Below are 20,690 nucleotides of genomic sequence, written 5' to 3' on the forward strand. Positions count from 1 at the left end.
TGCAAGTACAGACGATTGAATCAAGCTAAGAATGACCTGAGCTCAATATGCTCTGGGGGAAAGCCAGCACAGATCTGTAAATGCCAGGATAAGTGCTAATCAAGTGGAGGTTAAACACATCAATGTGATATAGGAATCAATATAAAGACCTGTCGTGTCGTGGAGCTGCAAAGCAACGCCGCCTTTGGAATGCCTCCCGGTCGACGGCTCTCCATTTTGTATGGCTAGTTGGCTACAGTTGTGCCTGAGGGTGTCTGTGCTGTGGCTTAGACAAAAACTCAGCTCCGCTTAGTGCAAGAATTGGCAGTCATCATAATACTGTGTTTGACGTTAAATCATTTGAACGATTATTATTTATAAAAAATAAAATAAGAAAAGAAAAATCCTCTTGGCTCAACTTGATTTGAACATTAAATGAACTCAACCATCACAATCAGATAAGCAGAAAAAAAGAAGAGGGGAAGAAGGAGGTGGCAAGAAAGAAAGAGATAACTGCATATATTAGCCATGAAACCCTGATGCTGTTGTGCTATTGCTGTGCGAGCTAGTGCGTGTGTGACACTGTCTACAGTACACAAAGGGAACAGGGAGAAAAAACAAAAAGGGAGAAATAGAAGGGGAGGAGCTCATTCCAGCCCCTTCCGCGTTCCCCCCCCCCCCCCCCCCCCCCCCCCCCATCTTATCATACATCCTTCATTCTTACCCCTGGAACAGGCCGGGAAGCAGGCGCAGAACGGCCGGACGCGAGAGGCATGTGGCTAGAGAAAACACAGAGCGCGTTTTCTTTTTTTAATGTATTCTGGGGTCGTTGTAAGTGAATCTCTCAGTGTATCTCTCAGTGTATTTCTATCGAGTCCACTTCCAGAGTGCTGAGAAAACAGACTTGATGCTATTAACACAGCGGCTGGAGGGAAGCGTGTGCCGTTCGGTGTCTGTTCCACTTCCGGTCTGGTTCAGGGGTTAACCGGGCAGTCTGCTTCCGGTCCGGTTCAGGGGTTAACCGGGCAGTCTGCTTCCGGTCTGGTTCAGGGGTTAACCGGGCAGTATGCTTCCGGTCCGGTTCAGGGGTTAACCGGGCAGTCTGCTTCCGGTCTGGTTCAGGGGTTAACCGGGCAGTATGCTTCCGGTCTGTTTCAGGGGTTAATCCGGCAGTCTTTCTTGTCGACCAATTCGCCAACTTCTCTTTGTATGTGTGTGTGTGTGTGTGTGTGTGTGCGCGCGCGCACACGTGCAATGCATCTGCACCAGACCTCCCCATTGTCCAAGAAGTTCACTTGGGACCAACCCGAGTCTGATCTAAATCCCAACCGAACCTTATTAAGTCTGTCGGTTGGGTTTTGTTCCTTTGTGCCGTGTTGGTAAGTTGAGTTCAATCAAATCCATTCAAGTTAGCGGTTGGATGGAGTAACTTTTTTACTTTTTGGTCCCATTGGTAGACAGGCCTGCGTATGTGTGTGTGTGTGTGTGTCAGTGTCTGTGCACATCTGTATCTTCCTGTTCTTCATTGGTGGCGACACACACTTTATTATTTTACACACGTGTGTGTGCGTGTGTTTTCTTCATCCGTCTGTCTGTGTCCATCTTGTCCGTCAAAGGGCTAAGCCCCGCCCTCTACGTGACGCCATGGAAGTACAGGTTGGCACAGAGGCACAGTAGCACGATGGACACCAGCATGTAGTAGATCAGGTTCCTGAACTTTGGCTCCAAGTCCCCCTGCCTGTACCAGTATATCTGAGAGAGAGAGAGATGGAGGGATACGAGAGGGAGAAGAGAGAGAGAGAGGGGTAAGAGAGAGGTGGATGGGATGGATAGGAGGGGGAGAGCAGAGATGGATGGGATGGATAGGAGAGGGAGAGGAGAGTGAAGAGAGGGAGGGAGAGGAAAGAGATGGAGGGATAGAAGAGGAGAGAGACGGAGCGAGAGGAGAGAGAAGAGAGGGAGGGAGAGGAGGGATAGAAGAGGAGAGAGACGGATGGGATGGATAGGAGGGAGAGGAGAGATAAGAGAAGGAGGAGAGACGGAGGGATAGGAGAGAGAAGAGGAGAGAGATGAGGGGACAGGAGCGGGAGAAGAGGAGAGAGAAGAGGAGAGATGGAGGGATAGAAGGAGAGAGGTCAAAATCCCTCAGAAATACCACATTAAGACACCAGGACTTTGAAGAACACTTAGCTACTGTCTTTCAGAGTCTGTAGCGGGCTAGTATTCCTTCGTATTCGTGCCTGTGGTCAGTTGTGATCTCACAAAGACTTCACTCACTGTTGTTGAGTCAGCTAAAATGCTAGCAAGTATCGCTAGTTAGCTTGATACTGTACCATTAACTACCGTTGTGAACATCAGAGCGCTCTGTGGTTCCTACGGCTTGGCCAGAGTAGCGGACAGGAAATACACATGGGTACAAGTACATGCTCATTCCATGTGACTGGGACTCTGACTCTCCTCACTTGGTTCAACACGGTCTGCATATAAACCAGTGACATCAGTCAAGCTGGTACCTTCGCTCTTGTAGGCCAGCAAAAAGGTATTTAACACTTTGAGTGCCACGGACGCTTTATGTCATTAGTTCATGCCGTCCGTTGAATGCCAGCAACGCTATATAGCGTTTGTTTGTCTTTTTATTTTTTATTTATTAGCTAGTGCATCACCTCTCTCTGAGCTCCATTGGGGAAATACCGCCCCCTATCGTCTCTCCCTGTGTAACTGCACCCCATTGGATTAGACTGGTGGGGGGGGGGGGGGGGGGTGGGGGGTCCAGTTTCCTCATTTTACTTTTCCGGCAAGGCATCTGAAGGATCGAAGTGATTGCCGAGCCAGGAAAACGGCGTGGAATACATATTTACAGTACCCAGCGCTGAATCAATAAACGCGATCGATATTTGGAATGGCGATCAGGAATTGGAATAATCATAAACATCTGATTTGAGGTAAGGAATCTATTTTACCAGTCTTGGGGTAATCGGATCTGTTTTCACAAAGATATCAGCATTTGCCCCATGTGTGTGTGTGTGTGTGTGCGCGCTGATCAGGAAATAGGAATAGATTTTTCAGCCCGCTTCTCTAGCGTGCATAAGTACACGTATACTATTGATAATCTAGCGTTTATTTTAAAACTATTCACAAATAGGCCGAAAAATTACAACGTTTTGTGTATTCCAGAATATTCCAGTAAATGCTGTTTATCACAGAATCTTCATATTTTCCTGAAACTCAAGAAAACGAGGGCTTTTCAAAATGCTATAAAACGGAAATGAACCGATTAAAAAAAAATTCTTTCGACAATGTTGACTGCAAACAAGTCATTGATAAGCAACGGGCAGATTAGACACATAGCCATAATTTAAGACATTTAAGACAGATTATGCGTTCACAACGCTATCATTGAAGTGGGTGCTGGCATTCAACCATGTTTTACCATGTTAACCAGTGGCAGTGATAGTGTTAAAGGTAGAATCTATAAAGCAATCAAACAGCTACCTCTAATAATAATAATACACTTTGTTTGTATAGCACCTTTCATACAAGAATTGCAGCCCAAAGTGCTTCACAGCAGTAATTGTAAAATAGACATACAATGGACATAAAATAGACAGAATGAAAGCAATGCAGAGTGTAAGAAAATGGTAAAAGCAATGCAGGTGATAACAATATGTGGTTAATGAACAGAATATCATTACACCTGTGGACTAGATTAGCCACTCTTTTGCAGGGCACTTGGTATTGCACTTTGTTTATATTTTCTGTTTTGGTTTGATTGATTGAACATTTTATTAACAGATTGCAGAATGGGTACAATACAGTACAGCTCAAAACACACAATTGTTAAGGGGATGCAGACCAGAGAAAGACTTTCGTCTGGTTTACATCAGGGTCCCCCATTTTCAATTCATCATAACATGACGTGTCGGTTGGAGTTTAGTAACTTATTATACTGTGAATGTCTCTCTTGGCAGAGCCTGAGGTGTGGCCAGCAGTAGCAACCCCTCCCCTATACCCACTTAAGTCCAAGCCACATCCCATAACCCATATCAGGCCAAAACAAAAAATATGTATCAAAGTGCAGCACCAAGCAGGGCTCTTTTGCCTATAGGTCGGGCTGTTTTGTGAATGGTTGGTGTGTGCGTGTGTGGCATACCAACATTCCAGCGGATCCGCAGGTCAGCAGGATACACACTGCGAAGAAGATGTTGAGTGGCCATGGAGGTAGCGTGGGAAACACAAAGGAACTAATCACTGTCACCTAGGAGACACAATGCACATTACTGTACCCATTAGAGGAGCTAATCACTGTCACCTAGGAGACACAATGCACATTACTGTACCCATTACAGCAACTAATCACTGTCACCTAGGAGACACAATGCACATTACTGTACCCATTACAGCAACTAATCACTGTCACCTAGGACAGTGGTTCCCAAAGTGGGGGTCGCGACCGTCGCGAGATGATTTCCAGAATGTATTGATTTCGTTAAAAATAAAGAAAATAAAATGTCATGCAGTCAGGCCACTGAACTTAGAAGCAGGCCAGGCCAGTGTTTCTAGTTGCAGCGGCATGATAGTTAGATCACCTAGGTGGGGAACAACCAGGAGATCACTGCAACAGATGGTAACGCAGTCTAAACTCACACAAGTTGGAGAACTATCCCTCTCTCTCTCGCTCACACACACAGAAAAAACTAAAATTCCACCAAAATCGGCGTTGTTGCTAATCATTGACACATGCTAGACTGTAATAATCCCCCCCAGAAAAATCTACTTTGCATTTGATATATTTCACTTTTTGTGTTTTTTTACAATAATTTGTGATGCCATCACACACACTGGCATTTAAAGGGTTCGAATTATAAAGTGAATTGAATATGTGGTGGTTATGATCAGGGCTGAAGTTGAATAAAAGATTTATGAAGAAAAAGTGGTAAATTATTTCAACATATAATATTTGTATGGCGTTTTTGAAGAGGACAATGTCCCTTATGGTAAGAGTATTTTATACAATACAACAGCTAGATTAATGATCAAGTTGGTTTACTGTATGCAGGGCTTCGCAGGGCTGTGCCATGTGTTATTAAATATACGCAAGTTACTGTTGCATAATGTAGGCTATGGCTGCTATTATATGTAATTCATATAGGCTACCTAATACCGACAACAAAATAGATTGTATGCCTCTAGTACAAATCATATTATACCCGGTAGCCAATCGAACAGAACGAATAAAGGCATTCATATTCCAGCATGGTTATAATGACACACTAACGCCAAACAGTGGTTAACGAATGGTCTTTATTAGTATTTTGAGCTGTCCAGGCAGAATTGCAGCAATGGTCTTAGGGAGTCTTGATATCTGACATCACCATGTACAAGTCCGCCGCGCCAGCCTGTTATTTATCCCATAACACGGGTTGTGTCTTCTTGGTTCCGTGAACAATCTCGCTCGTGGAGTTTCTCATAGTTCGCTCGGGTCAGTCCATTATTTCACATCCCATGGGGGGTGTTTCATGACCATATATGGATAATCATGCACAAGCATTGACGGTAGAACAAAGAGGTATTTATCAACACGGAGGAGCGTAGGACCCGTGTACGCACGGTTGATAAATCCCAATATTTCTGTGCGTACACACATTCTAAATTCTGTGCTTACGTACGAACATAGAACACTTTCTAAGAATTGTTGATAAATGAGGGCCCTGGACTACAACACTGCCACCAACACTCCTCATAGGTTAGACAGGTGTTCATTGAACACAAGAAAATTGCTAGAATTGTAAGTCGCAGCTGACAGCATTTCCTCCCCAACTGTTTTGTGGCAGTGGTGGCAAGTTAGTCCTAGTTTTGGTTCTAGTGCAAGTTGTAGCAATAAACATGTTGTATTTTGAGGGACATTTAGCTGATTATGATGTTTTGTTAATGTGACGGTGGTGTTCTTGCTGTGGTGGTCCACCACTTCTGAACAGATGTAGAGGAAACAGAGAACTTACTAGAACTACTAGAGAGGTGAATCCGCCCACAGCGAGGTTGATGATTCGATCCTGAGGATAGGAGAGAGCAGAGGAGAAGAGAGGAGAGGCGAGGAGAGCAGAGAAGAGGGGAAGGGAGGAGAGGAGAGCAGAGAAGGAGGAGAGGGTAAAAGGAGAGGAGGGCAGGAGAATAGAAGAGAAATGATTGGTTGTACATTCAGTTGAATTAAAGGGGTACAAAATTAAACAGCCTGTGTACTGGAGGAATGCATTTAGTTAACATACATATCAAAGTAAAAGATTTCTAATGTTGGTATTGGTAAATTTTTAGTTTATTGCCCAGCCCCAGCCCCCCCCACACACACATCATCAGCACCCCTTTCCCTCTCTCCCATCCCTACCCGTGCCGACGTCTCTCCAAACAGAGGTCTGTTGTCCAGCCCACTGGTACCGTATGTTCTGCTGGTGAAGTCATCCATGGCCAACAGACAGATGCAGCCAGATGGCACCACGCCACTCCTCTCAGCAGCACCACCTCATGGACACATGGGGCAACTGCATGCTAGCGACCTACAAGTTTCCCAAAGAAGCTTTGGTTAAATGTGCTATACTGTAGATAACATTCGGCCACTAGATGTTACACCAGGGCACCAGCATGTCATTTATCCAATCAGGTGCATTTCACAAGGGGAAATGGGAAGTAGGGAGGTGATACATGCCATTTACCATTTATACATGCACACAACATGTAAACAACAACATTCATGTTGGACCCACCCAATATTTGGGGGGGGGGGGGAAAGCAATGCTTTTAATACCAACCTTTCTAAAAGTTTTGTGGATGTATTCTTTTAAAAACATGATTATTCTACGTAAAGATTTGATCAATAGCACCTTTAAAACAGACAAACAGATTAAGAAATGTATAATAATCAGTTACACACATTTCCCACTTTCTACTAAAGCTAGGAATAAGGTCGCTTTCACACAGGGGCTGTTTGGTCCGGACTTTCGGACCAGAATTCGATAGTCCGGTTTTTCGGGTCTGTGTGAATGAGCGTCGAACTCGGTTCGCGGACCAAACAGTCGAACTCTGGTCCGCCTGAAAACGTAGGTCTCGGTTCGGCTTCATCGAACCAAATGCGAACCAAATATAGGAAGTGATTATTATTACCACTGCTCGCAGCACTCACTGCAAAACAAGCACACTGCATCTAATCTCTCTATCTATCTATCTATCTATCTGTGCATCTTGGGAAGAAGGAAGAAAAAACGCGGCTTATTATTATTACCGAGGCGCGCGGCTTATTATATTATTAATAAAACAGCTACTTTAGGAGACATGTCTGACATTTCTCCAGATAAGAGAGGCAAGGTGCGGATCATTAAATTGGCCATGATTGCAGGGAACAAGTGTATTGCCATGCTGTGGAAAAGTGCTGAATCCCCCCCCCATGTCTATGTGGCTTAGTGAAATCTCTTCGTACATGGCATCAGAGAAAATAATGTTCAATCTTAAGAAAAAACCACGTCTCTTTGATAAATGCTGGGCTGGGTTTAGGCAATACTTAGAACAGATTACATAGTAGGTTGATGATGTAGGCTATTTGAAGCTCCCTTTTGTCTTTCTGAACGGTATATATTGCAATGAATGATACTGTAAATGTTAATAGTTGCTCTTTGAAGAGAAAAGATGTAATGGTAGAAATGTATTTGTTTGGTGTAGAAGTATGGGCACCTGTTAGACGGGTGTAACTGGGTTTACAAAACTCTCAAAATGTGTAAAAAAAGAAAAAACTGAATTTGTCGAGGTCCTAGTCTGGGGGAGGGGAGGGGGGGGTCTGGCCGAGTTTTTTTTTTTTTTATTTATATATTTTTTCTTTCAGGGGGGGGGGGGGTAATTTGCATCTATTTTTCTGTAACTCGGGGAGGGGGGGGCAGTTGGCAGCATTTCCTTTTGTATGGTTGTTGAACTGTTGAACTGATGCTGTAAAACTAAAAAAAAATAAAAAATACCAATAAACATATTGTTTAAAAAAAGAATGAAAAGGGAACAAGGGAACTATAAAATAAATTGAAATGTAAATAAACAAGGTAAAGATAGAATTGACCGATGAACCCATGTCACCCCCTTTCTTTTATTTTTGTTTTCTTTTTTAGTGATGCACGATATATTGGCCGCTGATATAATATCGGCCGATATGGCCGTTTTTTTACACATCGGTATCAGCCCGATATCAAGATAGGGCCGATATGGGCCGATATAATTTTTTCTTTTTTTTTTATTAAAATTTAATATTATTTTTTCTTTTTACATGTTTTGGCCTTAAATTGTTTCAAAATATCAGTAATTTCTGAAAATAAATTACAAAAGTAAAAAAGTATGCGTTTTGGAAAATAGCTCTTTATTTGATTATCATAAAAAAGTGTTTTCTATACAGAGATATCGACATCGGTAAATATCGGTATCGGCCAGAACAGCAATATTAATAGCGGTTATCGGTATCGGCCACCATTTTCACATCGGTGCATCACTATTCTTTTTGATGTTATAATTTTTTCTTTATTGTTTCTGTCTGTTTAATTGTATTGTCTGAGATGTTTGTAAATCAAAAATGCAAATAAAAATGTAAGTAAAAAAAAGAAAAAAAAAAAAAAAAAAAGCTACTTGTGGGCACTCATAAAAACACCGTGGTCTACAAGTTGTTTAGCGAGAGGATGGTGGTAATGTGCTTCAATAGAACAATGGATCAATGCCATGTCAAAACTCGGCTCCGCTGATCTGGAGGACTCGCAGTCCACACAGACACACACACACGCGCGCGCGCACACACGGGATGCAGCCACACACACATTTCCACTGTCCAATAGACAAGCACCCTTTTCGACCGCGTGACATTGTTCAGAAGGTCTCGGTCCGCCTGACAGATATCTGTGTGAAAGCAGGCGAACCAAATGAAGAATGCAACAATGTTGCAACTTCACCCCCAGAACCGCACCGAGTCCACCAAAACTATATGTGAAAGCGACCTAAGAGCGCTGGGCTCACTGGGGGCGGGAATCTTCTGGAAGCTCATGATTCGATTTAGATTTTTGATTAATCATGATTATCTAGGCAATTCGATATTCAATTCTAGATGGCTATTAACCCTCATGCTATAAAGCTTGTGCGAGTCTTTCTGCCTGGCTGGTCTTGGCTAATCTGTAGGATTCAGCAAGCTAAGGATTTATAGTTCTGAGGTCATGAGAAAGTTAAAACCATATCACAAGACTGGAAACTGAAAGAAATAGATTTTGGGGATGTGTGAATCGATTAAGAATCTTGGAATATCAATTCTCTCCATTATCTTGCTTTCATGATCGTGGGAAGCAAAGTCATGTATGTATGTTATATATATATATATATATATATAAAACTAAAAGAAGAATACCTTCAAAAGAAAGAAGGGGCCGCACACTCCTCAGGACTGGTTTTTGCTTCTTTTTTTTTTATTGCACAACGCGTTTCGCTTCTGCTTCCTCAGGTGCATAAAGGAAGCAGAAGCTAAACGCGTTGTGCAATAAAAAAAAAAGCAAAAACCAGTCCTGAGGAGTGTGCGGTCCCTTCTTTCTTTTGAACTGCTTCTTTTAGTTTTATATATCTCTTGCGCTGACCTGCACCTCCAGTCGGGGTCCAACCAGATGTGCACAAGTCTTATTTAGTTTAATATATATATATATATATTAGGGCTGTCAGTTTATCACGTTAATTAGATTGATTAATTAATTAGACAGCAAATTATCGCGTTATGAAAATTAACAAAAAATGTATTATCTCATTCATTCCATAAGAACGTAGAATACATTTACAAACTTTTTTTATATGGTCCATTTGCATGTTCTTGGTATCTGATTCTAGGGACATCTATGGATCTCAGGGAATGTATTCCCAGGGTCAGAAATACTGTGTCTGCTGTTACTAGGCTTGAGTAAATTGTAATGAACCAAATGAGAATATCAATAAAAAAATTTTTTATCTTTGACTGAATAACACCATGCTCAAATTGACCAGACCTGAAAAATCTAAGCAAATTAATCAATGGAAGATGATTAAACAGAAGGTTTTGTAGATACAGTACTATGATGGCCGACGTTCCACTTGACTCTACTGGTTAAAATTACTTACTCGTGAGTAGTACGTTCGTTGATAAAGAAAAATAATGTCCACAGCCGTTAAAGTGTAAAACAAAGATATCCAAATGGTTTATTTCTCTTCCACAGCGAAGTCTTTCTTTATAGAAGTGGTCCTAAATCTATTTACCTAAATATTCACGTCACTACTACAAGGTAAGAAAACTGTATTTTCCCAGTCTCAAATCACAGCCGACTCGACACATGAAAATTCCTCCACACTGGAAAGCCGAAAATCGATGTTGTTTAGTCTATCTGTTCAGTACCGACCGCTCAGCACGGTTTCAAGATGCACACTGACCTGGCTGAGAAAATTGCTGAATATATAGATACACAAATGTTCTAGAAGGTTCGGTCATGACATCATCAGATGTTCTAGAATGTTCGGCTATGACATCACCACAAATGTTCTAGAATGTTCAATGTTCTAGAATGTTCGGCTATGACATCATCGCAAATGTTCTAGAATGTTCGACCATGACATCATACTGTGACATCACATTCACAATTGTTCTAGAATGGGCTATTATGACAATTATATAATAAAATACTCTAAATATATATATTTGGCTCCTACAAGTACTGAATTCTGCCATCCGGACACATGCAATTTGAAATATGATTATAGAATATAGAATATCAGGCATAAAATGCGATTAATTAGATTAATTTTTTTAATCGCCTGACAGCACTAATATATATATATATACACATACATGTATGTATGTATAATGTATGCATGTATGAGAAGCACTGACCTGCCTAGTGCCTCGCTCCACAGCAGACAGGCTTCAGTGGGTTGATGACGACATCATGATGACATCAGTCAGTCAGTCGGGCTAGTTCCTCCACCTGCGGAGGACACCAAAAGAAGAGACCTCTGTGTAACGAAACAATTATGGCATGCCATAATCGCCATTTAGAAGGTTAAAAACATGAATGATTTATTTTCAGTCTGAAACCTTATTATCATGAAACAAAGGGCTTCATGTTAATTTTACAAATACTATTCATAATAAGGTTCAACAATCCTTTTTGACTTGACAATGACTCAAAGACATCGGAGTGGTTGGTTTACTGCAACTTGAGCAAAGGGATGCAACTAATATTGAAGAAGGTTTTCAGAGGACGTGTGAAGGTTTTCACTAAATTACATTTGTAGCCACGCCTCCAACCCCGCTGATGTCTCTAGTCCAGGGGTTCTCAAACTTTTTTATACCACAACCCCATTATATTTAGGATATTTTTTGGCGACCCCACACTTAATGTATTGCGTAATTTCAACGGGGAATTAAGGAATATCAAAATAAAAGCACACGTTGTTGAACTTGATCATGCATATTTATTCGAACATTTAATTACAGCACTATGTTATCAATACACATTTATGAAAATTAGGCATATTTTGCCAAAATATGTTGCCAGAACAGTAAAAAAAAAAAATTTACTTGCCAATGCCCCACTGTCACCTACCCACGACCCCACTTTGGGTCGCAACCCGTAGTTTGAGAACTGTCTGCTCTAGTCACTAGTTTGCTTTGCGACACGTTACTTTCTGCTGAACCACCACAGGAACCAAAATATAACTTTTGACAACAATGGCAGGTGCTGGCCCTTCAAACCAGCACCATCCTAATTTAATCGATATATCAATTTGTATTAGGGATGTCCGATATTATCGGCCCACCGATATTATCGGCCGATATCGGCATTAAAATGTGATATCGGAAAATATCTGTATCGGTTTTCAAAAAAAAATATATATATATATATATATATTTTTTTTTTTTACATTTCTATAACCTTTATTTACCCAGGCAAGCAAGAACAAATTCTGATTTTATTTATTGTCAAAAGTATGCATAATGTGTTAATTCCACAACAAGAGATATGTAATGTTAATTACCTGAAATTATTCAATTTTTTGGGGGGGAAACCCTGCATATATCGGTATCGGTTGGTATCGGTATCGGAAATTAAGAGTTGGACAATATCGGTATAGGTAAAAAAGCCAATATCGAGCATCCCTAATTTGAATCAATCAGAATCGGGACCTTGTGAATCTAAATTGAATTGGGTAATCAGTGCCAATACCCAGCTCTATTGACTTACAAAGCATAACAAAGCAATTGATTCCTACCAAGTGGAACAGGAGCAGCTGTGTATCTGAATTCGCCTGCTACAACCATTCAGACAGGAGCAGAATGTGTATCTGAATTCACCTGCTACAACCATATTCAGACAGGAGCAGAATGTGTATCTGAATTCGCCTGCTACAACCATTCAGACAGGAGCAGAATGTGTATCTGAATTCACCTGCTACAACCATATTCAGACAGGAGCAGAATGTGGATCTGAATTCACCTGCTACAACCATTCAGACAGGAGCAGAATGTGTATATACTCAACGACGGCATGCTTGGTACAGGTAGCTAGCCAGGTAGCATACCAGTCTCTGTGAGATACAGCTGGGAGAACAGAAAAGAACGATGAAAGAGCGACTGGAGATGTTATATGATAGCAACGTTTTGTACGTACGGCGTACGCCATGTTTGTTTGCCAAGTTCACACAATTCAAAGATGCCTGCCTTACCTATAAAATCCTACATGGCTTGGCTCCTCCCCCCCTCTGTACTTTCATAAAACAGAAAGCATCTGCTGACAGATATACCAGGTCTGTAGTCAGAGGGGACTGTGTAGTCCCAAACAGGAGGTCTGCTTTTAGTCAGACAGCCTTTTCCGTGAGAGCAGCCCACACCTGGAACAGTCTGCCAACACGGCTCAGGGAGTATCAAAGTTACATTTCATTTAAAACTAACTAAAATCATGGTTGAGAGATGGTCAAGTGTGCGACCATTTTAACTGAGGGGTTGTATTGTAATGTATTTTAATGTATCTATTTATTTGTATGTATTTTAGTGTATTGTAACCTATACTGATTCCTACTGTGTTTTAATTATTGTACTATGTTTTAATTATTGTTGTGCTCATGTCACCTGCCCCAGAGACTACAGTTGAAAATTAGCCAACTTGGCTAAACTGGCATATTTACAGTCAAATGTTCCTTAATATGAACCGTCTCTGTATTTTAAACCAATAAATACAAATTTCAAGCATCAGTGAAGTAACGTTTGAATGCTTTTGTTCCGGAAACTATGTTAACGTTAGCTCCTTCCACTGGCGTTAGCTGTTAGCAATGACAGTTAGCTCGCTTGATTATCTCACATTCATTATTAAGTAAATTATTAAGTCCACATTTCTAGCTGTTAGCACCAGAGGGAGCTCCACAAATCATGTTAAACCCAGATTCGGCTCAAATAAGGGACTAAACACGTTTCGCAATTATGCCACATCAATGTGGAACGCCCTACCCAAAGCTGTAAAGGAATGTGGATCACTACCCACTTTCAAAACCTCTCTCAAGGGACACCTACGGGAGACTGCAATTCAACACTGGCCCCTGTAAATATCCTAACCCAACCCCCTCCAATGTACAGTCATTTACCTAGTATGGTTTTGTCAATAGTCCAATGTACAATTTTGTTTGTTTATACAGTGTCTCCTCCCCCCCCCTCAATGTACAGTTTTGCTTGTTTATACAGTGTGCCCCCCCCCCCCCCAACCACCTCCAATGTAAATTACCCAGTATGGTCGTCAATATCCCAATGTACCCAACCCCCCCACCCAACCTCCTCCAATGTACAGTTTCTACGTCAAATGTATATACTCCCTTTTCTTGACTCCTTCTGTATCACAAACAGTACTGTATTTGCAAATCTGGTATGTCATAAATGTATAGATGTAGCAGTACTGACTATCTGTATGTCATATATGTCCTGATGAATTGAAAATGGGGGACCCTGATGTAAACAAGACGAAAGTCTTTCTCTGGTCTGCATCCCCTTAACAATTGTGTGTATTGAGCTGTACTGTATTGTACCCATTCTGCAATCTGTTAATAAAGTTTTCAATCAATCAATCAATCAATCAAAGCAATGACAGTTAGCTCGCTTGATTATCTCACGTTCATTATTAAGTAAATTATTAAGTCCACATTTCTAGCTGTTAGCAATGACAGCAGCCAGCTAACACACTTGTTTGATTATGTCACGTTCACTATCAAGTAAAAACTAAATCTGTTAGGGGGGGGGGGGGTCGTGTAATCGAATAGTTCCCAGTGATTTTGTGAGTTTTGCCCATCCCTACAAGAGAGAGAATTGTAATTAGGCCTCTTGAGGAGCACAGTATCTTTGTTGGATATGAGAGAGATAAATGTAGTTAGGCCTCTTGAGGAGCACAGTATGATCAGTATCTTTGTTGTATGAGAGAGGGAGAATTGTAGTTAGGCCTATTAGAACCAGAGTATCTTTGTTCTTCTGGTTTCTGGGTCAGGTGGCAGACGGCAGTAGGACTAGGAAGGAGTATAAAACACAAAAACAGCCTTTTCAGCTAAATCTACCCAGTGGGAAACAAGAGGCTCATTATCGACAGCAGCATAAAAGTGGTCTAAAGCTACATTCCACTGTGATTAAGCAGGCAACTTACCAGGACTTAACCAGGCTAAGAAGAAGAAAATATCTGGCTCAAGCTCACGTGAAATAAAACTACATTGGGCCTCATTCATGAATGTTCTTATGCACAAATGTGTTCTTACACACTTATAGTGTGCGTTACGGACAGGAAGTGAAGCCTGGTGGCTATTTGAAACTCTGAACATCTATTGTGTACCTCTTGTAACATGAATGTCTTTGCAAGCCTGGGTGATTGACAGTTACAAGAGGTACACAATAGATATCAGGGATAGAAGGGGTTAGAAAAATCCACCAGGCTTTGCTCCTGTCTAAATTGATGGTAAAAAAAACTCATATAGTGTGCAAGAAAGAACAAATGTGTGCCGAATGAGGCCCATTGAAAACAGTGTACTTACTAGTGGCACAGTGAAAGAAGAGTAGCCTGACTTGGAGAAGGTGAAAAGGGAGACTGTGTGCCATGCCATGGTGGACCACCACAGAATAGAGAAATTAACTAAACATTATAATCAAATCTAGCAAAATTTTCCTCAAAAACCACAAACAATTGTGTGTAGAAGAAGTAGTGATTTAGTAGTGATCATAAAAAAGTAAGCATATCCTAATATGAACAATGTTAGTCGTCCAACGCTACCAAACAATTACAGAAAAACCACTGAGGCCAGTAGCCTACCCTTTATCTTTATCCAAAGTGCTTTACAAGTTATGCCTCACATTCACTCACCATGCAAAGTGCCAACCTACTCATCGGGAGCAGTTAGGCGTTATCGAACCGGGAACCTTCTGATAATAACCAGATGACCGCTCAACCTCCTGAGCCACTGTCGCCCCCCAGTGAACAAGCCATAGGAAAGGTCACAGATTTGATGAAAGTATAATCTGTGTGTAACAAAAATATCTCTGATCAATAATGCCCTGCTCAACAACTCAAGTCAAAATAAACTTTTTCCAATGACTAAACTGTAACAGTGTTATGAACTCGGCACACTAAAAACGTGATGGCTGATAAACACAGCAAACAGTCTATTCAGACATAGGGTTGATCCTGTAAAAATAAAGAGGTTAGGCCTCTATGTCACATATTAGGCGAATAGCTGTACACTCCAATCGGACAGCAGCAGTAGAATACATGTACATTCGATTCAAATGCATTATCATTATACAGCACAAGTACAGTACAACGAAAATAAGTTTGGCAGTGTGCAAAGAGTGAAAATGTAACAGTAAAGTGCAGTAGTAATATACAATGTACAGCAGGTGATTAGACTGGATATAAAATATATAAATGAGTAGTACCGAGTGATAGTGCTAGTAATCAGATGCACAGATTTGTAGTTTAGTATTAGTATGTACAGTCAGTGATAGAGGTATAAAAGACACATAAAACGGATTATATGCAAGTAAATACAGACAGACATGGACACGTACAGGAAGTATAAATATCTGAAACCTGTCAAACTTAATTCAACTTGATATATCTAACGTAGCCAGTTAGCTTAAGCTAACCGTCGTTAGGCATGAATGACATTTAAGTTTATCCGGGTAACGTTAACGTAGTTAACCGTAGCTAGCCGTGTATGAAAGTGACGTTATATGTGGGACGACTACACCTAAACTCGAGGAGGTATATTTAAAGAACCAAACTCATATCTCTTCATCTTACTATTCATTCTAAAAGACTAACAACAAACGTAGCTAGGGTGACAAGTAGGCCGACTGGTGGTAGCTACTAGTAGAGCAGGTTGGCTAACACGACGCTAGCGTAAGCTAACAAGCTGCTACTAGACAGTTCCACGTTACGACTGAGCGGAATAATTAATGACTTGTTTCAACTAACTCACCAGGTTTCATTCGCTCGATTTATTCCCAAACTTGCCACATAAAGCACGTTTAGTGTGCAGCAGCAGCATCCACACTTCACAGAACTTCTTCTGAAGGGACGGGGGAGCGAGCAGCCGGGTTAAAGGGGAATGACCCCGGGACGCGTGTATATTTTTCCCTAATGCACTTTCACTTCCGCGTTCGGGTTCCGCGATCTGATTGGCCCACTGACGTTTCTCTCAGCAGATCGCGGAACCCGAACGCGGAAGTGAAAGTGCGTTAGAGAAAATATACACGCCCCCCGGCGTTAGGCTTCCAATCGGTTAAAGGTGAGTTCGGTTAAAGTTGAGCCGACTCTCGACAGCCTTGGATAAATCAAATGCTCTGTGCCAAAATATATGTTTGATGTAGTCTCGTCCGTCGGGATTTTATGATACAGTCATCGTTGTAATGTCGATCTAATGTATCACCACCACCACTCGTAATAAATCAGAAATGATACTGATGATGATGGTGGTGGTGATACTACTACTGCTGCCACTACTACTACCATTCATTACTGATAACTACGCCACCACCACCAACAACAACAACAACAACAACAACAACAACAACAACAACAACAACAACAACAACAACAATCATACACATACAAAAAACAAACAAACATGATAAAGTACTTTTTCGATTACAGACTGATATCTGTAAAAGGCTTTGCTTTCATAAATCTCATGGCAAAAACACAGTCGCAGCTATTGTCAAATGTATTTTATGTATATCTCAAGCCCACAGTGGCGACTTTAACCCTCCATGAAGGAAAAGCTCCTACAAAATAATATTATTTCTACAAAATAATAGCAATTTCTTTTTTAAATAATACAAAATAATGAGAAACCTCAGAAGGGCAATTCATTGAGAGACCCCACCCCCCAACAACATGGTCATCATAAACCATAACTAGAACACAGTGTGACTCACCTGTGCTGAAGGCCTGCAATGGAAGGTGCTGTTCAGCACGGAAAAGTCTCTCTATAACTTAGTAGCAATGGATCCTCCTCTATTGCTCAGCCAACATACACACAGTATCAGTACAGGCTTATTCCACTGGACCAGAGTGTTGCAGAAAAAAGGCTCCAACAACAGTGTGTTAATAAGCATACATGTCAAATTACAGAGACTAATAAAATAACAGTCTGTACTCCTGATCTGTGGGAGAACCTCCAGTTTCAGCACCCCAGGGGTCATAGTTGATGTAATCCCACATCTCATGCTCCTATCACATGAGGAGAGCGTGATGCCAAGGCCCGCTTCCTAATCCCCCAACCCCCCCCCCCCCCCCTGTTCGGTTCGAGATGAATTCAATTCACTGTTACTGTATGCTACAGTTAGTTCAGATCTCGCACAGGCTGAGCAACATTCCAATAACTGCTCAAAATCTCTGGTAATGTACTCCTGCAACCTAGCAATGGCTCTTGTTTACAGCTCTTCCGTCTAACAGCAAAACAGCAAAAATATGCGTTTGTTATTAACATTGCTGGTAAAATGGTGGTATAATATAAATACACTGGAGGTCGCGCTATGAATGAATGAATGATCAGTACATTTATATAGCGCTTTTCTCTACACTTTAGACTCAAAGCGCTCTCCCCACAATGTAGGGTGGAAATTGCCTCCTTCAACACCACCACTGTGTAGCACCCAACCTTGGGCTTATGCAGGCTCCCATACACTGGCAGCCGGCACACATCACACGACTACACAATGGCTGAACGGCTCAGGAGACAGGGATTGATATCAGCCAATTAAGGGGGGAGGGATGATTAAGTTAGGTGGCCATCAAAGACCTGATTGGGAATTTGGACAGGAACGTCGGGGAACCCGCCACTCTTTGCAATAGACACCCTGGGTTCTTTAAATTAACGACCCAATTCAGTCATATTCATGTGGATACCTGCCAGAAAAGTGGTTAATAAAATGAACTGTTTATTTGAGTACCTAAGACGAGGAAGAACCATATAAGTCCGTTTTAAGTTTTCAGGAGAACAGTGTTTTCAAACTTTATTATCTAGAGAGACGGTGAGTTAGATTGAGTTAAAGACAGTCGAGGTCGAGTCGTTTCTTGTGACATATCACATTCACACTCCAAAGTGATTTAGATTAACTTCACAAGCGCAAATACATGGGCTGTAAAAACAAATTCTAAACCGACTTACATGGTTCTTCAGTGCAAGGGTTCATTTGTCCGATGGTTAATGTTAATTCCGAACCTTGACCATCACCCAAAATTTAGGTCTTGCAGAGAATGTTTGTGTGGTTCTCTTTCTTCCAACATGACTGCCTGTCACCATTGGAGACCACTTTCAAAAGGCAACGCCTCATTTCTGTGCCATGGTAGAGTGGGGGCCACACTCCCCCTCAGAGCCGCCTGTACGCCACACAGCCAGTTTGGCATCCAACTTTCTCTGCGTTGGAGTGTGAAACTTAAAGTACATATAAAACACTAGAGTAAGTATGATATCACAGTTTCTTCAACTCTTATTGCTACATTTCTCATATTATCAACACATAATAAGCAACCAATGTGGAGGAGAGATGGGTATTCTAAACATCCAGTGAAAGGCCTATATTGCAAGTGCTGGTGGGTCACCCCACATGACAGGAGCAGCCCCTGATCCCTGGTCCCTGGAGTAAAGACGACATTTATCCTTTTGGTCCCGGCTCGGCTCTATATGGGAATAATACATGTGATGTGTTTAAGTCATACGGACAGAGTGACGTCATGAGCTGAGGGAATGGGTCATTCACACAGTTAATCGGACTGAAAAATGCTACATGTTGCAAGGAGCACGTGCACAAAACGCATAAGCATGTGCATTCAAGCAAACACACACACACAGAGCATAATCCTTACAACATACATGTAAACCAGACTACTTTAGCCTAAGACTCTTTGTTCCCTAAACTTGTCAATTGGAAATCTAACTTCCTGGTGGACTAGTCTCTTCCTGGTGGACTAGTCTAGACAGAGCACTTGCTCACTGTCCGTTTCTTTTGTTTTTAGTTGTTTTTGTCTCAGGGACAATCCTATCTGAGAATATCATTGCTTTTAGATTCAGTACACAATTCCATAGTCTATAATGTATGTTGTAGGTGGGGAGAGAACAGTGGAGAGAGTTAAACCTATGATCAGAATAGACATTCTTGTATTCTCTCATGGGGCTAAACCTCTAGTGAATAAAACATTACTCGTTACTCACCTATTACTAATTTAGCTGGGGACCACCTGGAACCCTCTCGAGGACCCTGTCTCTCTCTCTCTCTGTCTCAATCCCTTAGAATCAGACAACATCCCCATCATCAGATACAGACCTCGGTCTGAGCTCAGTATACTGCAGACAGAAGACACCACCTCCCCCACCACCATATAGTGATAACAACATGTTGGTATAGCTGGATCTTTATTAGGTGCAGGTGCAGATTCTGCCGAGTTCAGAGCTGAGGGCTTTTTCAACCTGCAACTTGTCCCGCTGTCAGAGACCAGCCGGGCTGAGTCGTCTGCGAACAGGAACAAGTTGCAGTCACACAAGCATCTGACCCTTCAGCTCAGAACCCTACGCTGCCTGAAGACTTAACGAAACGACTGGAGGTTAAGAAAAACATTTCATATTATGAGATCCACAATCTCTGGGCTGTACAGACAAGAATGTTGGACTGATGGTAATGTGACACACCAGTGGAACACCAGTACAGTATCACAGTCTGTACCATAGAGGAAGAAAGTTGTTTACCGTTTTGTTATGGAAGAATAATGGACATTCCATGCACAACAGAAAGTGCACCTGTAGGTGACAACCTGACAGTCCAGTGGTTCAGAAGCTTTCCAGCTTTGGATATCTGGAAAATAATCTTTACAGATGACAACAGATCCCTGACGCCCCCTAGAGGGAAGTGTGCAGCTGGTGGAGAACAGCTCCTCTCTCAGAATCTCCTAAATATATTATATATTACATTACACCTAATGGAGAAACAGCAGTGTGTCAGTAGTAAGTGTAACACTAATGATTTACAACAACACAGGTATATTTTAAACTCTGTAGAAGAAGAGCTTGTGCTGTCGTGCTTTAATGCTTATGGAACTCCAAAACTCTGGATGAGAGGAGATGATGATATGATGATTACATCCACTATCTCAGAACCAGTCTGAGAGCTTTGG

The 20,690-nt window shown here is 41.6% G+C and overlaps 1 protein-coding gene across 3 annotated transcripts; it reads right to left on the reverse strand.

The window, feature by feature from the left end:
* Window positions 1–693: 693 nt before the first annotated feature.
* Window positions 694–17,572, reverse strand: tmem243b (transmembrane protein 243, mitochondrial b). Of its 3 annotated transcripts, XM_084330446.1 has the most exons (7): window positions 16,498–16,582; window positions 15,381–15,535; window positions 10,886–10,979; window positions 6,359–6,527; window positions 5,979–6,029; window positions 4,130–4,234; window positions 694–1,731 (listed from the first exon to the last, which is right to left on the reverse strand). In XM_084330446.1, exons 4-7 carry the CDS (start codon window positions 6,434–6,436, stop codon window positions 1,612–1,614), a joined length of 354 nt encoding a protein of 117 aa, XP_084186572.1. In that variant the 5' UTR covers window positions 6,437–6,527; window positions 10,886–10,979; window positions 15,381–15,535; window positions 16,498–16,582; the 3' UTR covers window positions 694–1,611. The 3 variants fall into 3 exon arrangements, with proteins under 3 accessions (XP_084186572.1, XP_084186573.1, XP_084186571.1); XM_084330447.1 differs by lacking the exons at window positions 15,381–15,535; window positions 16,498–16,582 and adding an exon at window positions 17,456–17,572; XM_084330445.1 differs by lacking the exon at window positions 15,381–15,535 and having other exon boundaries at window positions 16,498–16,614.
* Window positions 17,573–20,690: the final 3,118 nt, after the last annotated feature.

Source organism: Notolepis coatsorum (genome assembly GCF_963971535.1).
Source record: "Notolepis coatsorum genome assembly, chromosome: 15".
Classification (NCBI taxonomy): Eukaryota; Metazoa; Chordata; class Actinopteri; order Aulopiformes; family Paralepididae; genus Notolepis; species Notolepis coatsorum.

Coding starts and splice junctions, on each gene's coding strand:
- tmem243b (XM_084330447.1), bottom strand. CDS start 6,436: ATGGATGACTTCACCAGCAGAACATACGGTACCAGTGGGCTGGACAAC. Junction 6,030..6,358: donor TTGGAGAGACGTCGGCACGG/GTAGGGATGGGA, acceptor TCCTATCCTCAG/GATCGAATCATCAACCTCGC. Junction 1,732..4,129: donor GCGGATCCGCTGGAATGTTG/GTATGCCACACA, acceptor TCTCTCTCTCAG/ATATACTGGTACAGGCAGGG.